Source organism: Triturus cristatus, chromosome 1_2, assembly GCF_964204655.1.
Source record: "Triturus cristatus chromosome 1_2, aTriCri1.1, whole genome shotgun sequence".
NCBI lineage: Eukaryota > Metazoa > Chordata > Amphibia > Caudata > Salamandridae > Triturus > Triturus cristatus.
The window spans coordinates 339,758,581-339,784,579 of record NC_140580.1 but is presented as its reverse complement, the minus strand read 5'-3'; the positions used below and the strand labels follow the sequence as shown (position 1 = coordinate 339,784,579).

At 46.0% G+C, this 25,999-nt stretch overlaps 1 protein-coding gene across 9 annotated transcripts in view; it reads right to left on the bottom strand.

Annotated features, from left to right (window-relative positions):
- Positions 1-9,114: 9,114 nt before the first annotated feature.
- The window catches only part of PHC2 (polyhomeotic homolog 2), a 556,042-nt gene continuing 539,157 nt past the window's right edge, over positions 9,115-25,999 (bottom strand). For all 9 annotated transcript variants that reach the window (XM_085603959.1, XM_085603955.1, XM_085603952.1 and 6 more), the window contains 2 exons: positions 25,697-25,979; positions 9,115-14,917 (listed from right to left, as the gene is read on the bottom strand). In XM_085603959.1, the coding sequence (XP_085460085.1) occupies positions 14,763-14,917; positions 25,697-25,979 (438 nt within the window). In that variant the 3' untranslated portion in view covers positions 9,115-14,762. The remainder of the gene's footprint in view (positions 14,918-25,696; positions 25,980-25,999) is intronic.

Sequence of the window (25,999 nt, the reverse complement as noted above, 5' to 3'; positions counted from 1 at the left end):
TCTGTTGTGATGGAATCCCAGAGAGGCAGGAACTGTGAGAGGCTTCCCCTGACAGGAGTTGGATGATCGGGGGGGAAGCGCAGGGAAGTCACTGTTTGGTACTAGGTGAGCTGCGGTTGTTATTGCCCCTGCCTCTGTTGTTGTTTCCCCTGTAACCTCCTCTAGAGTATCCTCTGGAAAAGGAGCCCTTGTTGGGACTTTTGTAGGATGAGGATGGGTGCTCTGGTGTATTTGTTTTGGAGCCTGCTCTATAGAAGGAACGCCGAAAGGAGCCTCTGGTAGAGGGTGACTGTGGTGCTCCCATAGTCTTGGCAGTCTCCGTGTCCTTCTTTATCTTTTCTAAAGATGTGTCCACTGCAGGGTTAAAGCGGGACGCAGTGTTTGCTGCGTCGAGCGTGCATTTTATGGATGTATTAGTGATTAGTTTGCCTTCCTGTATAAGGTCATTGGCTTTGTATTTATATTGTTAAGGGAGGTGTTGAATGAGCTTTTCCAGCTCATCATAGTGAGCCCTGTCGTACCTTGCCAGAAGGGCATGTGTGTTTGCTATTTTCCAGGAGTTGGCAGCTTGAGACGCCATAAGTTTACCTGATGCGTCTAATAACTTAGATTCCTTGTCAGGAGGTGGTGTGTCACCTGACCCCTGAGAGTTTGCTCTTTTGCGCGTATTGGCTACAACTAGGGAATCTAAATGGAGTTGACCCTTGATATAGATGGGATCAGTGGGAGCTGCCTTGTATTTTTTATCTATTCTGGGGTTAAGAAACCTAGCTCTAACTGGGTCTTTGAACACCTCAGGAGCGTGTCTAAGAAGACCTTTAAGCATTGGTAAGACATGAGCAGATTTTTGTGGCTGGTCAAAGGTCTCTAAAAGAAAATCCTCTTCTACAGGTTCTGAGTATAGTTCGACTCCATGGTATGTTGCGGCCCTATTAATTAACTGGGCAAAACCCACATTGTCGTCTGGTGGAGATGGTTTTGAGGGGTAGAAGTCCTGATCATTATTAAGATCAGGATCAGTATTATAATCATGCCATGGGTCTGGATCCTGTGGTGGATCATCAGGATCTTCAGTGTCTAGTGGTACTATATCTTCATCTTCTTGCCCATCCCCACGTGCATCATCACTATCTTCTGGCTGTGGAGAATGTGCTGGAGAAATGAGTAAATTAGGGTTAACTGGTGGGGGGTGAAGGTGGTGGTGTAGTATTAGTAGCTATGCGTATCTTCTTGAGAGGAACTGGTGCATGTGGTAAATGTTCTGGTGTCCTCTTTGTAGGTAGCTTGGTAACTATATGACCAGTTTTTGGATGAATTAAGATGGTGGTTTGCTTCGGATCGGGGAGAAAAAGTTCTTTGGAATTGATAGTTTTCTTCGTTGTGGAAGATTTCTCCTTGGAAACTGGTCTTGGGTGTTTAGTGGCAGTGTCGGGTATAGAAGCCTTCCCTGGTTCCGAGACCTTCGGTGTGAGTTGTTTCGCCTCTGGAGGTGTTTGTTTGGGAGGCTTAGTTATGGGAGGCTTCTCCTTTAATATTTTCGTCTTAGATGTCGAAGGCTTATCTGTGTGTTTCGGTGCCGAGGTCTTATCAGGCTGCTTCGGTGCCGAGGGGTCTTTTGCCGGTTTCGGGGCCGAATGTTTTTCCGGTGCCGGCGGAGGGGGGCACGGCCTCTCGGGTGACAACTTTCGGTGCCGAAGATGGTTTCTCGGAACCGGGTGGCTGGCTCGAGCCGGAAGGCTTTTCTCTGTCCTTCGGAACTGGGCCCGGAGGCGGGGCGCTCAAAGTCTTTGTTCGGTGTGGACCTGAGCCTGGAGGCGAAGGTGTCACCGGAGCCTTTGGTATAGGCTTGGGTGGGGCAGGGGTCTCGGTACTCACGTCCCGTTGCTCCGGAGTGATGTTATCTTCGGCGTCAGAGTAGTCTGCTTCGGAGACCGAGACCTGTTCTTCCTCTGGTTCCGGAAGGCTGTCGGGACCTGGATGGAAGATGTCCGGAATGGAACCTGTGCCTTGGTACATATCGTGGCGTCGAGCTAGACGATCCCGGATAGTCTTCTTGGATTTGAATGAAAGACAAGCCTCACAGTCGTCCTCTCTATGTTCTGGAGAGAGGCCCAGATTACAAACGGAATGGAGGTCCGAGTGTGGGGAATTTAGCACCACACTAGGGACATTTCTTAAATGGAGTCCGTTCCATCGACGTCCGTCGCTACCGGCGCGGGTAGGCCCAAAGGCCCACGTCGAAGCTCGCAGATGTCGAAGGTTTTCGACGAGGGTGCGTTGAAGGATATGCGATCGAGACAACACTGTCAGTTAGCTGTGATTGGGCGTTGAAAGGGGGTTCAATAATGACACCGACCCGGAGCGCAGCATGTCACATCCAAACCCGATGGCGGAAAAAACCATCTAAGGATGGAGTCGATGCCCATGCGCACTGTCGTCTGTAGGAGGAGTCACCAACCTTGTGACTACAAAGACTTCTACGACAAAAACAACATACAGACATCCGAGCCCAACACCAGATGGCGATTTATGCAAAGTGTACAATCTGCAGCTCATATGCCTCAAACCTATCTTTACCCACCCTTTATGCTGGTCATTAGAGAAATCCAGAACCAGTACCATATATGCCTTTAGTGGAGTGCAAGTTTTTTCTATAAAATAAATCTTATTTGTTGTCAATCTAGCCAGAACACTGCGAGCCCTGTTGTCTGCGTAGCCCTACGTTATAAGAACCACCCCATTAATGCAAAAGCCACTATGAAGGTTAGCAGAAGAGGATGTTCCTTTAATGAATAATGTGATTTTTAGTATTTGTGCCATGATTATTTGAACTTGTGCAATACTAATTGATATAAACTTGATGATTCTAGTAAAGTTGACACATTTCCACTTCTTCCATCATCTGAACCATCTCAGCTTCAAGTGACCTGCACATGGTACCAAAGTTGAACATATCGGTACCTGTAATTTCAAAAGACTGACAAGTGGCACAGGGAAAAGGAATATGCTACTTACCAGTATGCATCTGTTCTTGGCATGTAGAGCTGCAGATCTACACACTTTTGCATAGATCGCCATCTGGTGTTGGGCCCGGGTGTTTGCAGTTTGTTTTTCCTCTTGGAAAGTCTTTGGAAGTCACGAGGTCGGTGACTCCTCCTTTGGATCGTATGGCGCATGGGCTTCGGCTCCATCCTCAGATTGTTTTTCGCCAGCAGGGAAAGATGGAGCGTAGTAATAACAGTGAAGAAACCCATGTGTGTATCTAAATAAGATAAACTGGAACAGATACAGGTAGCCGGGGAGGCGAATGGGCGTGTGTAGATCTGCAGCTCTACATGCCAAGAACAGATGCATACTGGTAAGTAGCATATTCCGTTCGAGGCATATGAGCTGCAGATTACACACTTTTGCATAGACTATATAGCAGTTCCCAACCTTAGCGGCGACCACCGGTATCTGTTGCAGTGGTTTGAAATAGTGTATAAGTACAGCCTGGCCCACACTAGCTTGTTGCTTAGTTTGCACATCTACACAATAGTGTTTGGTGAAAGTGTGCGGTGTTGACTATGTAGCTGCTTTGCAGATATCATCTAATGGGATGTTCCCTAGAAATGCCATGGAAGCCCCTAACTTTCGTGTTGAATGGGCTTTAGGGGAAACGGATAGCGTTCGTTTTGCTTTGTGGTAGCAAATCTGGATGCATTTTACAATCCACCTAGCTATCCCCGATTTTGAGATGGGGTTGCCCTTGTGTGGTGGAGAGAAAGAGACAAACAGTTGTTTGGTCTTGTGGAAAGGTTGTGTTCTCTCGATGTAGTAGAGTAAGGCTCGTTTGACATCTAGCATGTGCAGAGCCCTTTCTGCAACGGTCTGTGGTAGCGAGAAAAATACTGGTAGTTCTACAGATGGGTTTATGTAAAAGGGGAAATGACTTTAGGTAGGAATTTTGGGTTGGTACGGAGAACAACCTTGTTATGGTGCATTTGAAGAAAAGGTTCTTGTATGGTAAGTGCTTGTATCTCACTGACCCTTCTAAGGGAAGTGATGGCTACAAGGAAAGCTGTTTTCCATGTTAGGAATTGTAGTTCGCATTTATGCAAAGGTTCAAATGGAGGCCCCATTAGCCTTGTGAGAACGATATTTAAGTTCCACACAGGTGAGGGTGGTACTCTGGGGGGAATTATTCTTTTCAGGCCTTCCATGAAGGCTTTAATGGCGGGTACTCTGAAGAGTGATAGATGTTGCCTGTTTTGTAAGTAAGCTGCAATTGCTGCGAGGTGTAGTCGAATGGACGTATAGGCTGGATTACACCTTTGTAGGTGGAGTAAGTAGCCTATGATGTGTTGGATGGACACGTCCAGAGGATTGATGGTGTTGTTATGGCAATAAACAATAAATCGTTTACACTTGGCAGCGTAGCACGCTCTAGTGGTAGGTCGTCTAGCTTCTCTGATGACGTTCATACAGTCAGGGGGAAGATTTAGGTACCCAAATTCTAGGATTTCAGGAGCCAGATTGCAAGGTTGAGCTGAGCTGGGTCCGGGTGTCTGATCTCTCCATGGTTCAGGGTTAGGCGGCATGGTGAGAGGTGTAGTTTTTGGTGTGGTACTACAGAGTTCCAGCAGCGTGGTGTACCACGGTTGTCTGGCCCACGTTGGAGCTACTAGGATTAGTGTGAGGGAGTGCTGTTGTAGTTTGCGCACCACTAATGGAATGAGTGGGAGAGGCGGAAAAGCGTACGCAAATTTGCCTGACGAGTTCATCAATATCGCATTTCCTTTGGACAATGGGTGTGGGTATCTGGCGGCGAAGCTTGGGCATTTTGTGTTTTCGTGGGTGGCAAAGAGGTCTATCTGCGGATGCCCCCACATTTGAAAGAACGGATGAAGAACCTGTGGGTGAAGTTCCCACTCGTGGATTTGTTGTGTCTGTCTGCTGAGCAGAGCTGCCACGGTGTTCTGGACTCCTGGGACATGTTGAGCTAGGAGAAAGATTTTGTGGGGAATTGCCCATCTCCATATGCTCTGTGCTAATTGAGAGAGCTGTGGAGAGTGTGTGCCGCCTTGTTTTTGTATATAATACATGGCCGTCATGTTGTCTGTGCGAATGAGGACTGCCTTGCCTGAAATCTGTGTTTGAAAAGATTTTAGGGCTAAAAAGATTGCTAGTAACTCCAGATGGTTGATATGGAGTAACTTTTGTTGAGGTGTCCATATGCCCTGCACGGTGAGATGTAATAGGTGAGCTCCCCAGCCGGAGAGCGATGCGTCCGTTGTTAGTATTATCTGGGGAACCGGGTCCAGGAACGGTCGACCTTTGGAAAGGTTTGTGGTGTTCCACCAATGCAGAGAGCGATGGGTGCGACCGTCTACCAACATCAGATCTGTCAGTTGACCTTGGGCCTGGTTCCATTGGCGCGCTAAGCACTCTTGGAGAGGACGCATCTGGAGTCTTGCGTGGGGCACTATGAAAATGCAAGAGGCCAAAATCCCTATTAGTTGCATGAACACTCGTGCTGGAAGGGAGTGTTGAGGTATGAATTTTTGTCGCAAAGCCTGAATGCTTGCAATCCTGGCCGGATTGGGGCAGGCTATTGCTTTTGAGGTGTCTATGGTGGCACCGAGGTATTGTTTTATGTAGGATGGCTGTAGCTGGGACTTTTGGTGGTTCACCGTGAAGCCTAGTTGGTGAAGTAGTTCGATTGTGGTGGCGGTGTGGCGTACACACTGATTGTATGAAGTGGCTTTTATCAGCCAATCGTCTAAGTATGGGAGGACGTGAATGTGCTGTCTTCTCAGGTGTGCCGCCACCACCGCTAGGCACTTGGTGAATACCCGTGGTGCTGTTGTGACTCCGAACGGGAGCACTTTGAATTGGTAGTGTTATCCGTCCACTACAAATCTGAGGTACTTTCTGTGAGCATGGTGTACTGGAATGTGGAAGTATGCATCTTTCAAGTCCAGTGTGGTGAGGAAGTCGTTCTGGGAGAGGAGCGGAAGTACCTGCTGAAGCGTTACCATGTGAAAATGGTCTGAGTGTATGTATGTGTTTAGGGGCTGAAGATCTAGAATAGGTTGTAGAGTCTCGTCCCTTTTTGGTATTAGAAAATATAGGGAGTAGACCCCCATATTTTGTTGATTGACAGGAACGCGTTCTATTGCCTGTTTTTGTAGGAGGGAGATTACCTCCTGCTTTAGTAATGTTGAATGTTCTTGTGACATTGGGCGTTGCCTGGGTGGAATGTTTGGGGGGTAGATGTTAGTTCTAGGCAGTAGCCTGACCGAATTATTTGGGTCACCCATTTGTCCGAGGTGATGGTCTCCCAGACATGAAGTAAATTTTGGAGTCTGCCCCCGACCGGAGTGGAATGGTCTGGGGGGAGCGGGTGGAAGTCATTGGGTAGGAGGTGTGGCAGAACGGGCGTTGTTTGTTTTGCCTCTGTCCTTGTTGTTGTTACCCCTGTAGCCGCCTCTTTGGTAACCTTTTGTAAAGGTGGTCTGAGTAGGGGATTTGTATGATGTGGACGCTGTGTCGGAGGAGTAGCCTCTGGATGTACTCCGAAAGGAGGAGCGGCGAAAGGAGCGTCTGGGCGGGTGAGACTGTAAGGCCCCCATGGATTTTGCGGTATCCGTGTCCTTTTTCATCTTTTCTAAGGCCTCATCCACCTTTGGCCCGCATAGATGTTCCTGGTCAAAGGGATGGAGGCTTGTACTTCTGGTTTAAACCCAGATACCCTTACCCAAGCATGGCGACGGAGAAGGACGCTGGTGTTGATGGCCCTGGAGGCTGTGTCTGCTGCATCTAGGGCACAACGTATGGAGGTGTTTGTGATTGTTTTACCCTCTTGAATTAACTCGTTGGCCCTACCTTTATATTTTTCAGGGAGATGGTGCATTATGCTTTCCAATTCGTCATAATGAGCCCTGTCATATCTGGCCAGCAGTGCCTGAGTGTTTGCTATACGCCATATGTTGGCGGCCTGGGATGCTGTGCGTTTGCCTGATGCATCTAGCAGTTTTGATTCCTTGTCAGGTGGTGGTGCATCACCTGACACTTGTGAATTTGCCCTTTTACGTGCCGTAGATACTACTAAGGAATCTAGCGGCGCTGGTCCTCTGATGTAAGAGGGATCTGAGGGAGCAGGTTTGTATTTCTTCTCAATACGTGGGTTAAGGACCCTGGCTCTAATTGGGTCTTTAAAAACTTCTGCCGCATGCTTTACCACCCCTTTGAGCATGGGCAGTATGGAGGTGGACCTATGTGAAGTATCAAATGTGTCTAGGAGGAAATCTTCCTCCACGGGGTCAGTATGCAAGTCCACCCAGTGATAATGTGCAGCACTTTGCAGAAGATGGTTGAACCCTAATGAATCTTCTGGTGGAGATGGTCTAGAAGGGTAAATATCATCTTGTGGGACGTTGGGGATATCTGGTATATTGTAATCGTCCCATGGATCTGGGGATCCTGTAGGGGTGGGGTCCTGTGGCACATCCCCTGTATCATCATATGGGTCCCCCTGATCATCATCGTCTGGAGACGGGGTAGGAGAACGATGAGGTGGGGGTGGAGAGGGCGGAGAGGGTGGAGGTGGAGGGGGAGGGGAAGGTATTCTGAACGGAGAGGTAGCAGAGTCCTTCCTCTTTGGAGGTGGAGCAGGCTTCTCCAAATGTCTCTTTTTGGTAGAGAGTGTCAAATGTCCAGTTTTTGGATCCTTGGTGAGAGTTTTTTGCAAGGGATCTGGTGTAAATAGCTCTGGTGAGGTAATTAGTTCCGTCGGCGCTGAAGGCGTCGGGGCCAATGACTTTTTAGGTTTTTCCGTGCCGGTTTGATGTTTAGAACCCGGCTTGGGACCCTCCGGTCTCTTGGTCGGCGCCGAGATGTGCTTCGGCTTGGAAGTGTCGGTGCCGGTAGCCCTGTGTGGTTTGGTCGGTACCGAAGATGGCGTCGGTGCCAAAGAGCTGGGTTTCGACACCGAGGGCTTTGGTGCGGAGCTCGGTGTCGAGGTGGAGGCAGGTTTCTTTTTCGGTGCCAAAGTGTGTTTCTCGGCACCGCTGGTAGGCTGGCTCGAGCCCGAGTCGCCGGAAGGCTTACTTGGCTTCTTCACCGGGCCCGAAGGTGGGGTGTGTGAAGCAGTGTCCCTGGTCTTGCCAAGGCCCGGAGGCGAAGGTGTGACCGAAGCCTTTTTGGGTATCGGCGCGGTTGTGGGGGGGGGGGGGGTGGGGGGGGTGTGTAAGATTGGTACTCACGACCCTCTGCGCCTGAGTGATGTCCTCCACATCTGACTCGTCGGCCTCAGAAGGGCTGACGAGGTACTCTTCGGTGCGATGATATTCCGGATCGTCGATGTCGTCTCCGAAGATGTCAACTGGAATGGACGTCGAGGAGTGTGCCATGTTCCTTCTGGCTCTTCGGTCCCGAATAGTCTTTTTGGATCGGAAAGACTTACAGGCCGGACAGTCTCGAGCCTCGTGTTCAGGGGAGAGGCAGAGGTTGCATACCTCATGAAGATCGGTGTGGGGAAATTTGGACCCACATCGAGGGCACTTTTTAAATGGAGTTCTTTCCATGAGCCGGGACCGGAGCCTGGGTAGGCCCGAAGGCCGCCGTCGACAACTTGAACGGAAGGTTTGTGTCGATGAGAAGGCGCGTTGATTGAAGAGATCGCGATCGAAACAATACAGTGATTGGGGTGAGGATTGCGCCTGGATCGTCGAACTGGAAGCTGTTCGGAACCGGAGCGCGAAGATTACATCCGAGCCCAATGGCGGAAAAAAACAATCGGAGGATGGAGCCGAAGCCCATGCGCAATACGATCCAAAGGAGGAGTCACCGACCTCGTGACTTCCAAAGACTTTCTAAGAGGAAAAACAATCTGCAAACATCCGGGCCCAACACCAGATGGCGATCTATGCAAAAGTGTGTAATCTGCAGCTCATATGCCTCGAACATAATTGTTTATCCCTTAAGAAGCGGTACAGGTTATGTTGCAGCTTGTATACGATTTTTGCATGTTCCTTTGTCATTGTCCGAAAGAAACTGCCTGCAGTGAAATTAACATCAGTCACCACAGCCGCACATCACGACAAAAGACCAAAAGCACAACAACCAAACAAGGGTTTTTTACTTGTTTATTTAGAAAAAATGTATAAAGAACTTTCATGTGAACCCTGACATGAGTCCAGAAAGGATAGCACCAGTGGAGTTACCAGCTCTTTATAGGTAAAAAAAAACGTTCATAGGATCAGACGCTGGACACCTAATCAGTCCAGTGATTGCATTACCAACTGAAGGAGAATACTGATGTTGGTAAGAAGACAAAACTATTGATACCAGGACATTTCCAGGTAGTGAACAGGACCTACAACAGACTCTCAACATTGAAGAAATTATTGTTGCTTTAAAAGATACAGAAAGCTTTCTCGCAAAGAAAACATGTTTCAAGATATGTTAACTTGCCCACCAATAAAAGGGAATGTTTCCTTTATAAACAGATTGACTTTATTTTTTTTCAAAGTCCCATCTTAAATAAGATAGAGTCTTTAAAAATAATCCATCATTTATGTATGTCCGGTAGCAGGGAACAAATAGAAATGTGCCAGGTCGAGCATGCCAGCCATGTGAAACCACTAGGTTTGTTGGGCTATGTGGAGGGTGGCACTCTACCCCAGGCATATTTCTCATTAATGTTAAGGTGAAACATCTACAAGATGCGTGAGAGACATTTTTTTCCATGCCAATCCAATTCCTAGACTCTCTGTTCGGACCAACAGCCATATTGAGATGATGTACAAGTAACAATATACGAGTAACAGCACTGGGCTCAGTCTATACAATAAATCCACCATCAATACTTTCTTTTCTGCTTTACTACAGATATAGGCATGTTCATATGAGAAATTGAATTTTCTTTTGCCGGGCCTGACCTACATGATAAATACAGGATGCAGTGCAGAAAAGATATGCCTCACATAGCCCTTCCAGTCCCTTGCAGTAGTGATCACTTATTTCCCCTTTCTATACCACTGAACTCCGCCCTTAAATTTGGCCATACATATCAGGCCCAAATATTGTGGCAAGCCACAGCCAGCATTGGCAAAGTAAAGCGTTTAATAGATGCATTTGCCTCAATGATAATTGCATTATGGTATGTACATTCTCGGGGCCCTGATAGCACTCTTGAAAGTAATGCTCCCAAGAGGAAAGCCGGTTCGCAGTGCCTGACTGCACAGTCCTCCTGGGGAACATGCTCGGATACGTTAGGGGACAATGTAGTAACCTAAATGCCTTTACAATTATGGTAATTAGTTGTCTGGTCCCTGACAATGCGGAACACCAAAAGAAATCCTCGTTTCATGGATTCCTCGCTGCGCAGAGCAATGATTTCTCGTGCAGCTGTGCATTCTGCCAGCATTTCACCATTTTTAATTTTGGGCAGAAGGAGGCAAAACTGTGAAATTGTAAGCGGATGCAAAACTTTTATGCAGTGGATTTTTAAAAAAACTGCTTTTTGCCTTCCCCTATCCCTCAGGCATTTCAATATAAATTGAAGGGTACATACAAAATAATCTTGTGGGCTGAACCCAGATGTTACTGACAAGGTCTCAGGCTAATGGCTGAAGGTTCCAGAGCCAAAGAAGCCAGGAAGACTGAACCCCTTGGATTAAGTGTATGTTATGTTGACCAAGAGTGACACAAGCACCTTTACACCTCAGACCCAAAAATATATCTTCAAATGGATTTTAGTGCAAAATTCATAAGAATCCTCAGATTAAGTGTCTAAATGAAAATCTCATCATATAAACTGTAACAATCCATGTTATAATACAGTTAGTAAAACCAGTCATGGTAAAACATTGCACCCAGCCCCTCAGTAGATGGAACGACAGCAACAGCACGCGATACGAGGTGTGTGCACATTCTTTCCAAGTATGCCACATATGATGGTCCATTTAATATTTTTAACATATCCCACGTTTAAATTAAATGCAAGAATACTAGATAGCATGGCAAACACCCATACCTCTTATAATTGACTTCCTTTACGAGATTACAAAACTTCTATTAAACATTTTCAGAGGGAATATGATGTCTCTGTTCCCACCTGCAGATGGAACAGTACATTTCAATGATCAGCTCTCTTAACAAATTAAGAATTACAAGTGCAGATGACTTGCTGGCCTCTGCCTTCACCTGCAAACCCTTTCTAACAAGGAGCCATTCAGTTGTAGCCTCCACTAAAACAGAATGGGTAACCGGTGCTTTGACTTGTAGTGGCCCACCAAAACTTGAATTTAACTAACATTCAGCCATTCAAACAAACAAAAAAATCACAACAAAACAGAGATGTAGACTCAAAAGAAGATGGAGTCAGTCTCTGGAAGCAACCCTTGTGCATGTAAAGCCAACCGCTGGGTGTCCCTTCTTACACAGACATAGTTAAATTATCTCGAAGAGCAAGAAAATCGGGCCCCTATAAACATAGGGCTCCTTTCTTATTCTTTACATACACATACTTAAATATTTCCAATAAAGATGACGCGTCATCTTCAAGAGTAAAAAAATGCCCACAGCGTTATGCCCAATACATTGCTGGTGCGGTCCAATGTATTACAAGCTTTGCTGCCAATATTTATTTCTATTCTAATCACAGGAGCCCTTTCTAAGTTATAGGTAAAGATATTTTCTGTGGGATCAAAAAGTGTCTAAGTACCAAAGGACAGAACCAGCTGCCAATGGACATAAAACCACGGAATCTAAACATGCACTGGCTGTTGTGTTTTTGGGAGAAAACAAGCATTTTGCTTTTGCATTTCTAAATGCAGGAACAAGTCAACCTTTAAAGAGAAGAGGATAAAAAAAGTACCGAACAATAGATATTGGGCTCTTGATTGTCTGGCATGCCTGGTGGAGCACATTAAACAATCTCCTGAAGCTGAAATGCCAAATGCCCCCATTTTTTATCATAATTGATTTAATATAATAGAACACGCATTTCGACTCTTGCTCTACTTCGGCTATACTTTGAATGAGTCCTAATTTCATATGGTTCTTCCTATGGCATTCCTAACAAATTCCGCATATATAAGACTGTCCTGCAGAATTGAGACTTCTGAGAAGTCTCTGATCTACCAACGAGTGGAGTCACTGGCAGATAAGGTTCTTGTTCCAAATAATAACCAGAGAGAAAAATGAAGGATGTTGAAATAAAAACCTAAAATCTGTGTGTCAAACAAAGGGCGACCATAATACTTCTTAGGAATTAACAATGCCTTTGTTGTTTGCGACAATGTAATAGGACCAGCAGGCCTATTGAAACTGAGCAACAAACCACGAGGCCTGTGATTTTTGTGGCCTTTTGTTCCTTGCACACACAGCAGGCACTTCCAGAAGGTGAAGCAAGGCGATAGATTAAGGTCATCACTCTACGTTGGCACCGGATAATAAAAAGCCCAAACATTTCTTAGTTATTAAGGGGTGGTGTGCTCCTGCAGCAACTTTTTATTTTGCCTGGAGCACCAAATAACCTTGCACTGCACTAGCGGACTCAAAATTCCATTGAACTGTAGTTTCCTGGCCTGACTAGAATCGTTCTGCATTCCTTGAACCTGTTGCATTATTTCCACCCTTAAGTTTTCTAGTGAGAAACTACTTTTGTCTGCCACCGCAAATAAGAGAAAGGAGATTAGGAAGAAAGGCAGGTTCCTTTGTCAGGAGTTTGGCAAACTAAAGTTTGGCAAACTAACCTATCTTTCATGCCACTCATTCCAGGTGTGAGGCAAGGCCAGGGGGAGAGGATTTTGCATTGCTAGCACCGTCTACAAGAATAAGGCAGCACCAATGTCCTGGAGGTCAAGAAACTTAGACCCACACAATTTACATAAAACGAATTACAAAGTGGTTGTAAACGTTCAACAACCTGAGCACTTGAACAACAAATCATCCTAAAGCCTATATGCCGTTACTGTCATATTTTTACACGCTGCTGATCTGTGCTGTAAGGACCCATCATCAAAGGTTATAATCTCTGCAACGAGTCCATGAGACCTTCCCAACATGCTTTCAATGTCTATTGTTTTAACCCTGTAGTCTTATAAACATTATTTTTTTCCCAAACTGAATTATTTACATAATCTGGCCTGCCAAATACAGTGCTTGTTATGGAGGAAATTGCTTGACATTTACAAGTCTCCACATTATTTTGGAGCTTAAAGGTCTTGTGTTCGATATCCGACATGCTGTTTTTTTACTATGTCTGCTGTTCTAAAAAAGAAAGTGTTCTTTAGACCATAAATCAACATATCCCGCTATATAAATCATCTGCTGGGAGTCTCCAGATTTTAGCGCTTGAATCGAATATTTTGGTGGATGACGCCACTCGGAGTTCAAATATAGATGAGAGTGGAAGTGAAATAATAGATGCAAACATAGATATCCTGAGACGTTGAGAGCCACGCGTGAATGAGAATGCACAGCAAGAAATGGCTATGTGCGGGACCATGTAGGGTTCGTTTATCAAGGAACTATTGCAAGGGGAAGACTGGAGATCCTAGTGTACGTTAAATAGTAGGCAAATCTGCACAAGAAAGGAAATAGAGTAAAATTGGACGTGAATTGACAAAAACTAGGAAAGTATGTATTTGGTTTGGGGTAGCATATATTATTTTCAGATTTGCTTTTCTTGGAAAAAGCCACCAGTGTCCAGATCTTGGAAAAGAAAGGTATTCTTCTGAATAAATATATGTCATATTTACTCTTTGTGTAATGCTAGTTTCATCATTGAGAAGGAATATGCTCGGGTGTCCACATCCTCCAGAAAAAGAAACATCTCTGACCATTGAGCGCATTATAATGATAATTCATAGTCTAGCTCTTAGATCCCAAATGTCAACTTTTACAAAATCTGTGGTGCAACAGCAAATTCCTTTTTTATGTGGCAAAGCTTCAGGAAAAATAAATAATTTGATGACAGTGAAAGTCATGTTCTGTTATCCAGTTATAGAAGTGTAACATTTAGAAAATTTACCCCAATATCAATGTGCGCCACAGGGTAGTGATCAAGGCCTCCAACTCTATGTCAACAGTCCAATTCCTGGAGTGATTTTCACATCATGAGAATGGCGACACTGCAGTCTTTGCACTTTGCAACTTTGGATGTTGCACAGATGTGTCAGCCCTGTATTATTAAATATAAGTCCTGCAGAGAAGTGCTCCTACTGTTTTATTACAAGTCCTGAGTTGTGTACACAAGTCCGGTCAAATTACCTTTGAAAATAGTCGGGCACTGACAGCATTGCAGCATTTCTAGTGCTGTGTGCATTGCTACCTTTTTACTGAAAATACTCAGATAATTTAAATCACTGGAATATACTCATGGGTTACCCGTTGGCCACTGCTACAACTTAAAATCTGAGAGAATTGAGGCTAGGTGAGGGAAAAGTACCAACTGAGGTAAGTTGTGTGGACAGACCACACGTACATACAGCTGCAGATACCCCCAAAATTAGTGCGGTTTAAGACTGATGGTTCCACTTCCTCATAAACCACTCAGTCCACAGGTGACCAGGGCTACATGTACCAGTACCCACTGTCGGTTCTGACAAAGTTAGCTTTTATAATCTGTAGCTGCGAAGCCCTGGAGTTCCTTTGCAGAGCTGCAGTCGGGCTCTGATCAGCCATACCAATGCAAGGCGTGGCCAACGCGAGCCGACTTTACTCTCAGCGCAATACAGGGTTTCATTGCACGAGTGCAGTTCCTCAGCTTGTTAGGAGTCCTTCAGCGAGCTTATCCTGGCATATATCTTCAGTGCTGGCCCTAGCTTGATATTCATGGCACTCATCAGGTGATCCTCCTTCAGCAGCAAAAGTGCCTGCCCATCGATCTCTTGAGCCCGAAACTCTTCTGAGATCTCTTGGCACCCTGGGTAACAGAATAAAATAGATGTGTGAGTAGGAACGCAAAGAAAATATTGAGATAAAGACACAGCACAACAAAAGCCTTGTGACGACATAATGCAACTAGAGAGCAACAAGACAAAAATAACTTACTTACCTCTACTGTAGTGGTGCATCTCATTACCCTTCTCATTACCCATTCCAGATTCAGATCAGCCCGATATTTGATGTCATGGTTGTACAAAGCTTTTCAATGTAGAACATATTCATAGAACAAATACTCTTGGCTGCGTTTCGCTACATTACTAACATGCCAAAACTTCTACAATTATGGTTTTCCATATAACTCAATGCATAATGTTCAATTCCCATTGTAGTGTTGTTAAAATGCTGTTCTTCATTTTCTGTGGAGGATTAGGGTCATCCATTATGTATAAAAGGAACAGGCTAATATATCATATGAATTCATGAATGATTTCTGGTACACAGAAGGGCGGTTGTATGAAATGAATTAAGAATCATTATAACAAGTTTTATTGTAACAGTTAATGGAGACCATTATAAAACTTGAAAAAACTAAGACAAGTAAAGAGAGAATTTAGAAAAATGTTACTTACCCTGCAAGCATCTGTTCGTAGCATGTAGTGCTGTAGATTCATATGCCCTGCGTACTCCTGCCATCTGGTTTTGGGTTTGAATGTTTACAACTTTTTTTCCTTTAGGAAAGGCCTTTGAGTTACAGGATGCACTGTAACTTCATCCTTAGTAGGCATGCACATGGGCACTGAATCCATGTTAGAGTGTATTCCATTCAGCGGGTAAGAGTAGGCATGGAGTGGCGACTGAACGCAATATGGTGTACCATTTGTATTGTAGAAGTTGAATTAAAAAAAATTACAAAAATAAAAGATTTGGAAATTTGCTTGCGCTTCCAGGGAGAAGGGTGGGCGCATGTGATTCTCCAGCAGTACATGTTACGAACAAATGCTTACAGGAAAATATTTTCCATTCGTAGCACATGTTGCTGTCGATACACACACTCCATAGATTGTAAAGTAGTACTCCCTACAAGCGGTGGCTAGCGTGTAGATGATGCAGATGTCTGAAATAAAGTATTAAAGAATGTCAGGCTAACCAAAGCCTGCGGGTGGGCTATGATCCCCACGCAATAGTGCCTAATGAAAGTGTGTGGGGTTGACCAAGTGGCTGGATTACATGTCGGCTATCTAGGTTTTACTAAGGTAGACCAAGGATACTGCCTCCTTGCATGTAGAGTGTGCCGTGGGGGAAGCAGGGAGAGCTCTTTAAGCTTTATGGTAGGTTTGGATGCACTTGACTATCCATCTGGTAATGCCGGACTTGGAAACATGCTGGCCTTGTGAGGTTTCGCAAAGGGTACAAATAGCTGATCAGGTCAGCAGAAAGGATTGGTGCTGTCAATGTAATACATTAAAGCATGCTTAAGATCTAGGGTGTGAAGGGCTCTTTCTGCTACCAAGACTGTTCCAGGAAAAACAAACTTGCAGCGTTATGGTTTAGGTAAGGTGGAAAGGGGAAATTTGAGGAAGAACATTGGATTGGTTAAGAAAACTCTCCTGCCCTTGTGGACATGAATGCAAGGTTCTTGGAGTGTGAGAGCCTGCAACTTACTGCTGCTTCTGCGAGATGTTACGGCTGAAAGGAAAGCTACTTTCCAGGAGACAAACTGCGTAAGGCAAGAATCCAAGGGCTCAAAGAAGAGATGGGGGAGCAGGAGGCAGAATGAGAGTACGAGTCTGGTAAGGACCACACGGTTCCATATCAGTGCAGCAGGGACTTAGTGATAGATGACCCTCTTGAGGTCCTCCATGAAGAAGGCCTTGATTACTGGAATGCGAAAGAGGGAGGAATGTTCCCCGTTATGCATGCTGGCAGCCATAGTAGCTAAATGCAGTCATATAGAAGTGTAAGCAAAGCCTTAGTTTTTCAGATGAAGAAGACAGCATATGATGTCCTGGACATGGGATTTAAGAGGGTCCAGGCGTTTGGCAATGCCAATAGTGGACAAGCCTCTTCCACTTTGCACCATGGCAGGCCCACATGGTAGTTCAACACAATTCCTACAGAATGTCTATCCATTCCTGTTGAAAGCGTAGGTAGATCTGTGTTGCTAGATCGCAGGATTGTGCAGGTCTAATGTTTGGATTTCTGATCTGGCATTGGTTGCAAGTGAGAAGGCCCAGCTTGTTGGGGAGCTTCTTATGTGGTCTGAAGGACATCTGGAGGAGTGCCATCTACCAGGACTGTCTGGGCGACCAGAATAAGTTTTACAGAGGTTTTCTGCATCTTCAGAACCATGTATGAAAGGACTGGAAGAGGCAGAAAAGCATAGGCAAAGATCCTGGACGAGTTCATCAACTGTGCATTGACCATGGAATGTGGTAACCGGCCATTTTGCATTTTCAGGAGTGGTAAACAAGTCCTGCTGAGCAGGTGTGCCAAGTCGCTGTCCACTCCTGGAAGGCACTACGCAAAAAGATGAATGCTGTGGTTTACAGACCAGCACTAGATCTCTTGCACTATTGCTGAGAGGAGGGGGGGAGTGTGGGTGCTGCCCTGCTTCTGAAGTTAGTCGCCCCCCCCCCTCGCTAAACAGGTGATATGTGATTAGGGTGAGGAGAATGGTCAAGTAAGTTGTTCAAGGTGAGGTCGATGACTCTGATGGTGCAACAGATGGTGGAGATGGTCTTGCCCTACAATACTAGCTCCTCCTCCCTCTTCTTAAACTCTTTGGGAGGTCTTTGACCAACTCCAGCATTTCTTCCCACTGAGCCCTATTGTAACAGGAAAGGAGTCCTGTGGAGTTGGCCATCTGCCAGAGGCTGACCGCCTCCACTGCCACTCTTTTGCCAGGTGCAACTTCCTTATCAGATGGCCGGGTGTCACTTGCCGCTTTAGCAGAACCCAACTTACAGGCATCGTGCACAACCAGGACGTCAGGCAGGACATGACCTTTGATGTACACTGGGCCAATAGGGGAGGGTTTTTTACTTCTCTATCTGTGGTCTTACTAGCCTGACCTCAATGTGTTTACGGAATGTTCAGTCTAAAAGCCAGCTCTGGAGGCTCTCCCTGAAGGTGTGCAGAGTAGGGGAGCATCTGATGTTGACTGGGAGCTCGTTCCAGGCCTTTGCTGAGACGTAGAAGATTCTTCCGCCTGCTCTGGTTCTGCGGATGCGTGGGGTCTCTGCCAGGGCGAGGTTGGCAGAGAAGAGGTTCGTTTTGGGTATGTGGAAGGAGACTCTTTCGTTGAAGTATTTGGTTTCGATGTTGTGGAGGGATTTGTAGGTGTGGGTGAGTAGCTTGAGGGTTACTCTTTTCGATGGGGAGCCAGTGGAGGTCTCGTAGGTGCTGGGTCATGTGCTCGTGTTGTGGGGTTCCAAAGAAGAGTCTGGCTGCGGTGTTCTGGATGGTTTGGAGCTTGTGTAGCAGGGTTTTGTTAATTTAGGCGTAGAGGGCGTTACCGTAGTCCAGTCGGCCGATTACGCATTCGGGGGTGGTCCACTTGAAGGTCTTGCAGAGGGAGTTGAAGCAGGTGGAGACGACGGAGTTGATCTGGCGGGTCATGGTCAGGGAAGAGTTTAGGATGATGTCGAGTTTTCAGGCATGGTCTGATGGAGTGGGTGGGTTTCCGAGGGTGGAAGGCCACCAGGTTTTGTCCCAGGCGGTGGAGGAGGGTCCAAGGACGAGGACCTCTGTCTTCTCTTTGTTGAGCTTAAGGTAACTGTTGTTCATCCAGGCAACGACGTCTTTCATTCCTTCCTGGAAGCGGAGTCTCGTGTATTCGGGGATCTTCGTGAGGGAGAGGATGAGCTAGGTGTAGTCGGCGTAGGATACTATGGTGAGCCCATGCTGTCTAACGATGGCGGCGAGGGGGGCCATGTAGATGTTGAAGAGCGTGGGGCTGACCGAGGATCCTTGGGGTACTCCGCAGTTGATCTCTGTGGGTTCAGAGAGGAAGGGTGGGAGTCTGATCCTTTGGGTTCTACCGGTGAGAAAGGAGCGGAACCAGTTGAGGGTGGTTCCACGTATGCTGGCGTCGTAGAGACTGGCTGCTAGAGTGCGGTGGGAGACTGTTTTGAAAGCTGCGGAGAAGTCTAGGAGGATGAGGGCCGCAATGTGGCCCTAGTAGGGTGGCGGCGAGGAGTGCGTCCTCGGTGCTGAGGTTGCGGTTGAATCCGGACTGGGAGGAATCGAGGATGGCGTTCTCTTCGATGGGCGTTGACGAACCTCTCGGTGACTTTGGCTGTGAAGGGAAGGAGAGAGATGGGCCGGTAGTTTTTCAGGTCCGTCGGGTCAGCCGAGGGTTTCTTGAGGAGGGGCTTGACCTCTGCCCGCTCTGCAGTCGTCGGGGAAGATGCGGGATTCGAAGGAGGCGTTGACGGTCCGGCCTAGTTCGGGTGCTATGGCGGCGGTGGCTCTGTGGAGATGTGTGGTGGGCATGGGTCTGTGGAGGGCTCCTGAGTGGGTGTTCTTCATGGTCGTGGCGGTGTCTTCAGTGGTAGCCGGTTTCCAGGTGGGATGGTTGTTGGTGGTGGAGAGGGGGGTGGTGTCTGGAGTCTGTTCGCAGACGTTGTCGTAGAGGGCCTTGATTTTCAGGTGGAAGTAGGAGCTGAGCTTGTTGCAGAGATTCTTGAATGGTGTGACATCCGTGGCTTCGCTGGGGGGTTTGGTGAACTGCTGTATCATGTTGGAGAGTTCTTTTGCGTTACCAGTGTGGATTTTATTCTTGATACAGGTTCGCTTGGTGGCTCTTATGCGCTGGTGGTATGCCGTCATGGCGTTCCTGTAGGTGTTCTGGTCTTCGGCGGTTTTCCTGTCCTTCAGAGTTTCTCGAGGCGTCTGCAGGAGCGCCTGGCTTCTTGGAGGTTAGTGGTGAACCAGGCGGCCTTCAGGGGTGCGTTGTCTGAAAGGGTGGTGGAGGGGTGCGAGCTTGTCTGCGCAGCTGGTTATCCAGCGGTGTAGTTCTTTGGCTGCAGAGTTGGCGTCGGTCGTGGTGGGGGGGGGGGTCATGGAGGAGGGTGGTGTTGAGGTGTTCCTCTGTGATCTTACTCCAGTTCCTTCGTGGCGGGTTTGGGAGTGGTGGTGGTGTTGAAGGTGAAGTGTACACAGTGGTGGTCTGTCCAGAGCGGCTGCGGGGTGTGGCTGAAGTGGATGTTGTTCCTCCTGTGAAGGTGGGGTCGAATATGTGTCCGGCTATGTGGGTGGGGGTGGTGACCAGCTACTTTAGTCCGAGGTTGGCGAGGTTGTCCAGGAGGGTGGTGGTTGCAGCGGTTGTCAAGGTGGGAGTTCAGTTCTCCGATGAGAATGTAGTCCATGGAGGCGATGGCGTGGGGTGCAACAAGGTCGGCAATGGTGGTGGCGGAAGAGGCGCGAGGCCTGGGGGGTGGTCTTTAGGTGAGGGTCCCGTGCAGCGTGGTTCTGGTCTGGATCTGGAGGTGCTCTGTATTGGAGAGGGGGGCGCTTGTGCTGGAGGTGAAGAGTCGGAGGGAGCTCTTGTGTGCGATGGAGAGTCCTCCTCCTGGGCGGTCCTTTCTCTGAATCTTGTATCCGTCGGGGATGGCGGTGGCGATGTCAGGGCGGAGGTGGCGTTGGTCCATGTTTCCACGAAGAAGGCGACATCTGGCGAGAGGGTGTCGAGCAGGTCCCAGATCTCCATGGTGTGTCTGTGTAGGAAGTGCACGTTGAGCAGGATGCACGTCAGGGCTTCGGTGGTACAGGTGTCCGGTGTGGGTTCAGCGGTCGTGGTAGGGCTGTTGATGGTGAAGTATTGTCGGCAGGAGAACTGGCCTTGGGTGGCCAGTAGCATAAGCTACTTCAGCTAGCAAAGAGACCTTCTCTATGCCACATTCAAACCTGATGTGTATTTGTGGTATAGACTTAAGCAGTTTAAACATGATACAGCGCCAACCAGGGATTAACCCAAAAACGATGGAGCCTCTCACAAAACGTTGCCAGACCATAAAGAATTTCAGACTAAAATTTGGCTTTACTTACTTTTAAAACTAGAGTTGTTGAGGAGCATGGCAAATTTTAAAAGGTTTAGCCATGGCATTTGCAGAAACAACAGACTTTGCTTTTAGTTTAACTAAGTAATCATTAGTTGCTAAGTGGCAGAAAACCTAACCCAATATGTATTGATAAGATGTTTGAGAGATCGTTTCTTTGGCCTTCATAAACCATTTATGTTTAATTTACAGATACAGAACTGGATACTTTTGGTTCTGCAAAGATTAAGACTGAGTTTATTTTGGAAGTGAAATTCAGTTCAAGCACTCAAGTGGCGCCGTACATCCACTGCTACTGTCTAACAGAATGATGGCATAGCTCATGGCCCTCCCAATGTGGTCACTCAATCTTGGTGTAATATTAATTCCAAATAGGCCTAATGTTGTAAAGAAATTGTTTATTCATTTTTACTGAACAAGATTATGAGATGAAAATAAATGGTTACTTACCTGTAGTAAGAGTAGTTTTGAATCTTGAAGAATTTTAAGATTCACATGCTGTGCATTATCCTACCATCTAATGGTGGGGTTCAGAACGTCCTCCATGTGGTATATATGACCATCCCTTTGTGACGTCATACGTACACCCAAGAAGCCCACATGCATGGTTACCATCCTCAGATTCTTTTTTTCTCCCGTTTTGGTGATGAGTACCATTTTTGGGCTTCCCTTTTCTAATCTATATACTCCTTTCTCCTAAGTTCCAACTCACACCTCTCTGGGGAGGCAGGAGGGGCACATGCAGACCCAGAAAATTCTTGAAGCAGCAAAACGACTCCAAAAGGATGGGGCAGCCTCATAAAGGGAACGAGGCTGGTAGATTGCGAGGACATTTTTAGAACAACAAAAGGAAACTTTTCAAGATTTGAATACCTCCAGCTCAACTCATGGTGGTCAGCTTTAAAGTGGACAGATAAGGCCAGTTGGGAACATGATGATATCTTAATAAATAAAGCCAGGCTATAAAAAGAAGTCACTTTCTGGTACTGGGAGATCGTCAACGCTGAGGACAAGCATCTGATCGAGTCATAACAAGAGTGATGTCCAGGCTTGCTAGTGCTAACAGTGGAAAAACTATGACAAGTATTTTTAAGCTTACTTTATTCAACAATGAAGCCTACTGCCTTAAAGAGGAATTTACTCTTCACTTTCCATTCCATATGCTGGACGCCCCAGAGACCTGCCAAGTTCACACAAGTTGATCCGAGGTGTAAGAGGAGTCAGGGGCTGACGACAGGCATATGTGTGTCAACAGTCAGTGAATCCATGCATACTGGCAAGCTGTAAGTAAAGCTCTAAGTGAGATCATGAAACATAAGACCTGGGTCTCGGGCTTACTCTGTCACTGGATTCAAGCTAGCCTGGCTGATAAGGGGTGATGCCCTGAAACCGGTCCCAAGATGCTTGATTCCGGTCCAGGGAGGACCTGGCATGGCAGTTCAGGCTGGACTGTTCCCATGAGGCACTGATTTGCATATGGCTGGGTCTAAACTGAGGTGGCATGGTGAGCAAAAGAACAATGGATTTAACCCAGATCTATTGCCGTTTCATACGAAGATTCCTACATACGTTCTCTTGCGCAGCCTTATCGGGGTTGTTTGTTATCCCGCCTTAATGGGGTGGTTTGCCCACTAGAATTATAAGTGGACGTCTACGTGTTTTTCTCAAAGAAGAGTTCATTTGATTTACCATTTGTCCCTGAGGACCGTGGAGGGACAAGATTACACTTGATACTTTTATATATACAATAATCGTGATTTCACTGGAATTGGACCATCTATTTACCATACCGTGTGTGGTCGTCGCAATCTGTAAGACGCACTTGACGTGACAATATATCCCAATGGATGGGGGAGTATCTTTTACTGGAAAATCGTGATTTCTTTACAAATGATCGTTTCTTTAGACTTTTTGAACTACATCCTCCCTATTTGCCCTGAAGAAGTCCCATAAGGGGACGAAACGCGTCGGCTGTCTCACGTGCCAAACATCGCATGTCTTCATTGAAAAAAGAAAAATGAAATAATAAAAGAGATAAAGAAACACTAAATACTAATGTCGGAATGTTCTTCAAAGAATTTGAATGTATATACATTTGCCCGTCATTTTTACGGATTTAAATATTTCTTATTGAGTGGTGCATCTGTGCTTTGTTTCAATTGTTCTAAAGGTCCTTTTGGGAATAAGTACTGTGATGGTGGGTACGTTTCAGAGTGCACACTAACCCCATAGGTAATAGATGGGTTACTACTAAGAGGAAGACTTCATTAGGTTAGGTGCTTGTCAGAGAAGGTTCCACCGTCAGGCCCTTGTTGTTCTCTGACTGGGGGTGAATGTTTGATTTGCTCTGCATTCCGTCCATCATCTGTGTGTCTTTCGCCTAGTTATGTAGGCATGAGACTCTGTGATGGCGCGTGCCAACAAAATGATGCAACGGCTGCATCATAGAGCTCTTTTTTTTATACATTATTTTCACCTGTGCTGCTGTTTGACATAGCTAAAAATCATTGCCAATAGGTTTCATCAATCAGTCAATAAGTGGAATTGTAAAGTGCAGCTAATCACCAAGGAGGGGTATCCAGGCACTCATAAGTGAGACCTACTGGTTTGTCACTTCTTGTTGAGGAGCAAGCTTGTACTACTAGCTTTTCTGGCAAAGGATACAGACAAAATATTTGGGTTACTCAGAAGAGGTCTATGGTGTCTGGCTATTTGTCTTTGGACTGTGGGGTCTGAAAAAGGTTTCTCTCAAACAGCCAGAACTGGTTCTGGAAGAGCCTCATTATAGGAAAAGGCAGGCTTTGCAATGGACTAGGTTGGTTGAAAGATTTATGTCAAAATGTAAACTTTTGTACTTTTCGGCTCCTAAGCTTAGCTCCTTTTCATACCTGTATAACAAATGAAGATACTTGTTCTAAAGGGGGCCAGAGCGGAAGAGGATATCCCCCTTCAGTCAAAGTAGCCCAGTCGCTTGCATTTTGTAAACTAGGATATAAGCCAGTATCGAGTTTATCAGCCTTGGAGTCACTATCTTCAGTGTGATCATTATTTTCATCAAGAACGGCGGGGCCTCCAAGTCACCCACACAGTTCTTCAATCTGGGAAAATCTCTGGGTCCTACAAAGAGGCTTTTTCCCATGGGTTCATCATCTAAACATGCATAAATGTTTTCCTTCCCCACTCGGATAATTTCAACCAACTTCTGGGCTTCAAAGATGGAGCTGACCGAAAAGGTGATGTTACAGTGGTAGGCTGTGTCTTTTTCGTGGACAATGGAGGTGCAGAGTTGGGATCTGTTTGGGTTGAAGCTGGTGCAGTCTCAAGCATGTAGAATTGGATGCATCCTCTGTAATTGGCCTAGAACAGTGGTTTTTAACCTGGGGTACAGGGACCCCTGTGGGTGCGAGAAGCCTACTCAGGGGGATTGCGCCTACTTAGAAAATTAAATATTAACACATTTATAAAGTTTTGTAAATAAAGAAGCAAAATGTAAGACTGGAGGTTAAAAATTAAGTTAGTATCCTCAGATTGATTCGTGTGTGCAGTGCAAGTGCATTAAACAAGTTATAGTATAGATGAGTGGCCTCAATTGAATTTAGAAAAGCTCCAATCTTCCCACTAAAATAAAACTAAGATTTGTTTTATATTTGTTTGTGAATTAAATAAAATATTTCATACTTTGTGTATTTATTTGATGAATGCTTGTTTCTGTATTTTTTGTGTTGCTGTTTTGTGGAGCAAATGATCGAAAATGCTTAGGACAGGGTACCCAGCTTCCACTAATGATTAGGTGGGAGAGGGGGGGGGGGGGGGGGGGGGAATCATATTCCAATAATGATTCAGTGGGGGTCCCTGGGTTCCAGTATTGATTAAGTTGATGTCCACAGAAGTCAAAAGGTTAAGAACGGCTGGCCTAGAGGGTTCAGAAGTCGTCCTGAACAAATTCAGAAAAGCTAGCGGTTATCCCTGATCCTACTCAGGGTCAGCGATGGAGTCAGAACTCTAGCTTCATTTTCTTCAAAGTCGGGATATTCTCAGAGGAAGAATCTGGCATTGAGGAATGGTGTTGAGACTCCGAACTGTCCTATGAATAGGATTATCTTCTCAAAGAAGAGGATTACTCCTTCCTTTTGTGCATTTTGAGAGAAGAACTTTTTAGAGGTCATACAAAGATGCAACTTTAGTTTTAGAAGTACTTCATCAATGTACGGACGTAAAAACTGGGCATGCATATTTTAAATAGCAAGTGTTAAATACTAGAAACAGAAGGGGCTCAGACACAATAGAAGAGCTCAGCCCCAGGACAGCAAGACCAATGTTCAATGCCGCTAGGAAAATACAACTCCAATTAGGAGCATGTGCTACTCTGTTTAACAAATACAGAGGCCTGCAGGTTTCACTTGTTACAACAAGGTTACAGTATGAATACAGCCATGTCAACATTATGAAAACACAATTTGGCCCAGTTAACATATTTTGACGGGCTGGCACCAAAACATCAGCTTACCTGCAGAATCTACCATTGAGAATGTGCCCTTTCCAATGTGACTAAATGGTTTACAAATATGCACAATTAAAAGTCTATCCAAACTCACCCAGGCTGCAAAAACTGATCAACATACCACAAGTTGACATCATTCCCAGCCTGGACTTGGTGAACCAATAAGATCATGGTTCTACAGGTTATTGTTACTTTGCACATAGCTTGCTCACTAGCTTTTCACAATAAGGTACTCCGCTAACTTATGTTGTCGCACCTGGTAAAGAGCGTATGAACTCATACACATCTTCCACGTTCCACTTGATGGGATCGCTGGGTAGGAAGTTGTCTCTCATTTCAATTAGGTCTCTCATGTGGATGTCCGGCAGCTCCAGGCAACGGTCCTCCTGGCGATGGTGTGAAGCAGATGAGCTAGCTGAAATTGGGGACAGTGGCTCCTCGTAGCTGGAGTTGTCAGATCCACGGCTGGAGTCTTCCTGACTGTGGTTTAATTTCATGGCGACTGCCACAGAGTTCATAGATGGAAGGTTACTAGGCGGCTAGAAGTACACAGAAAGAA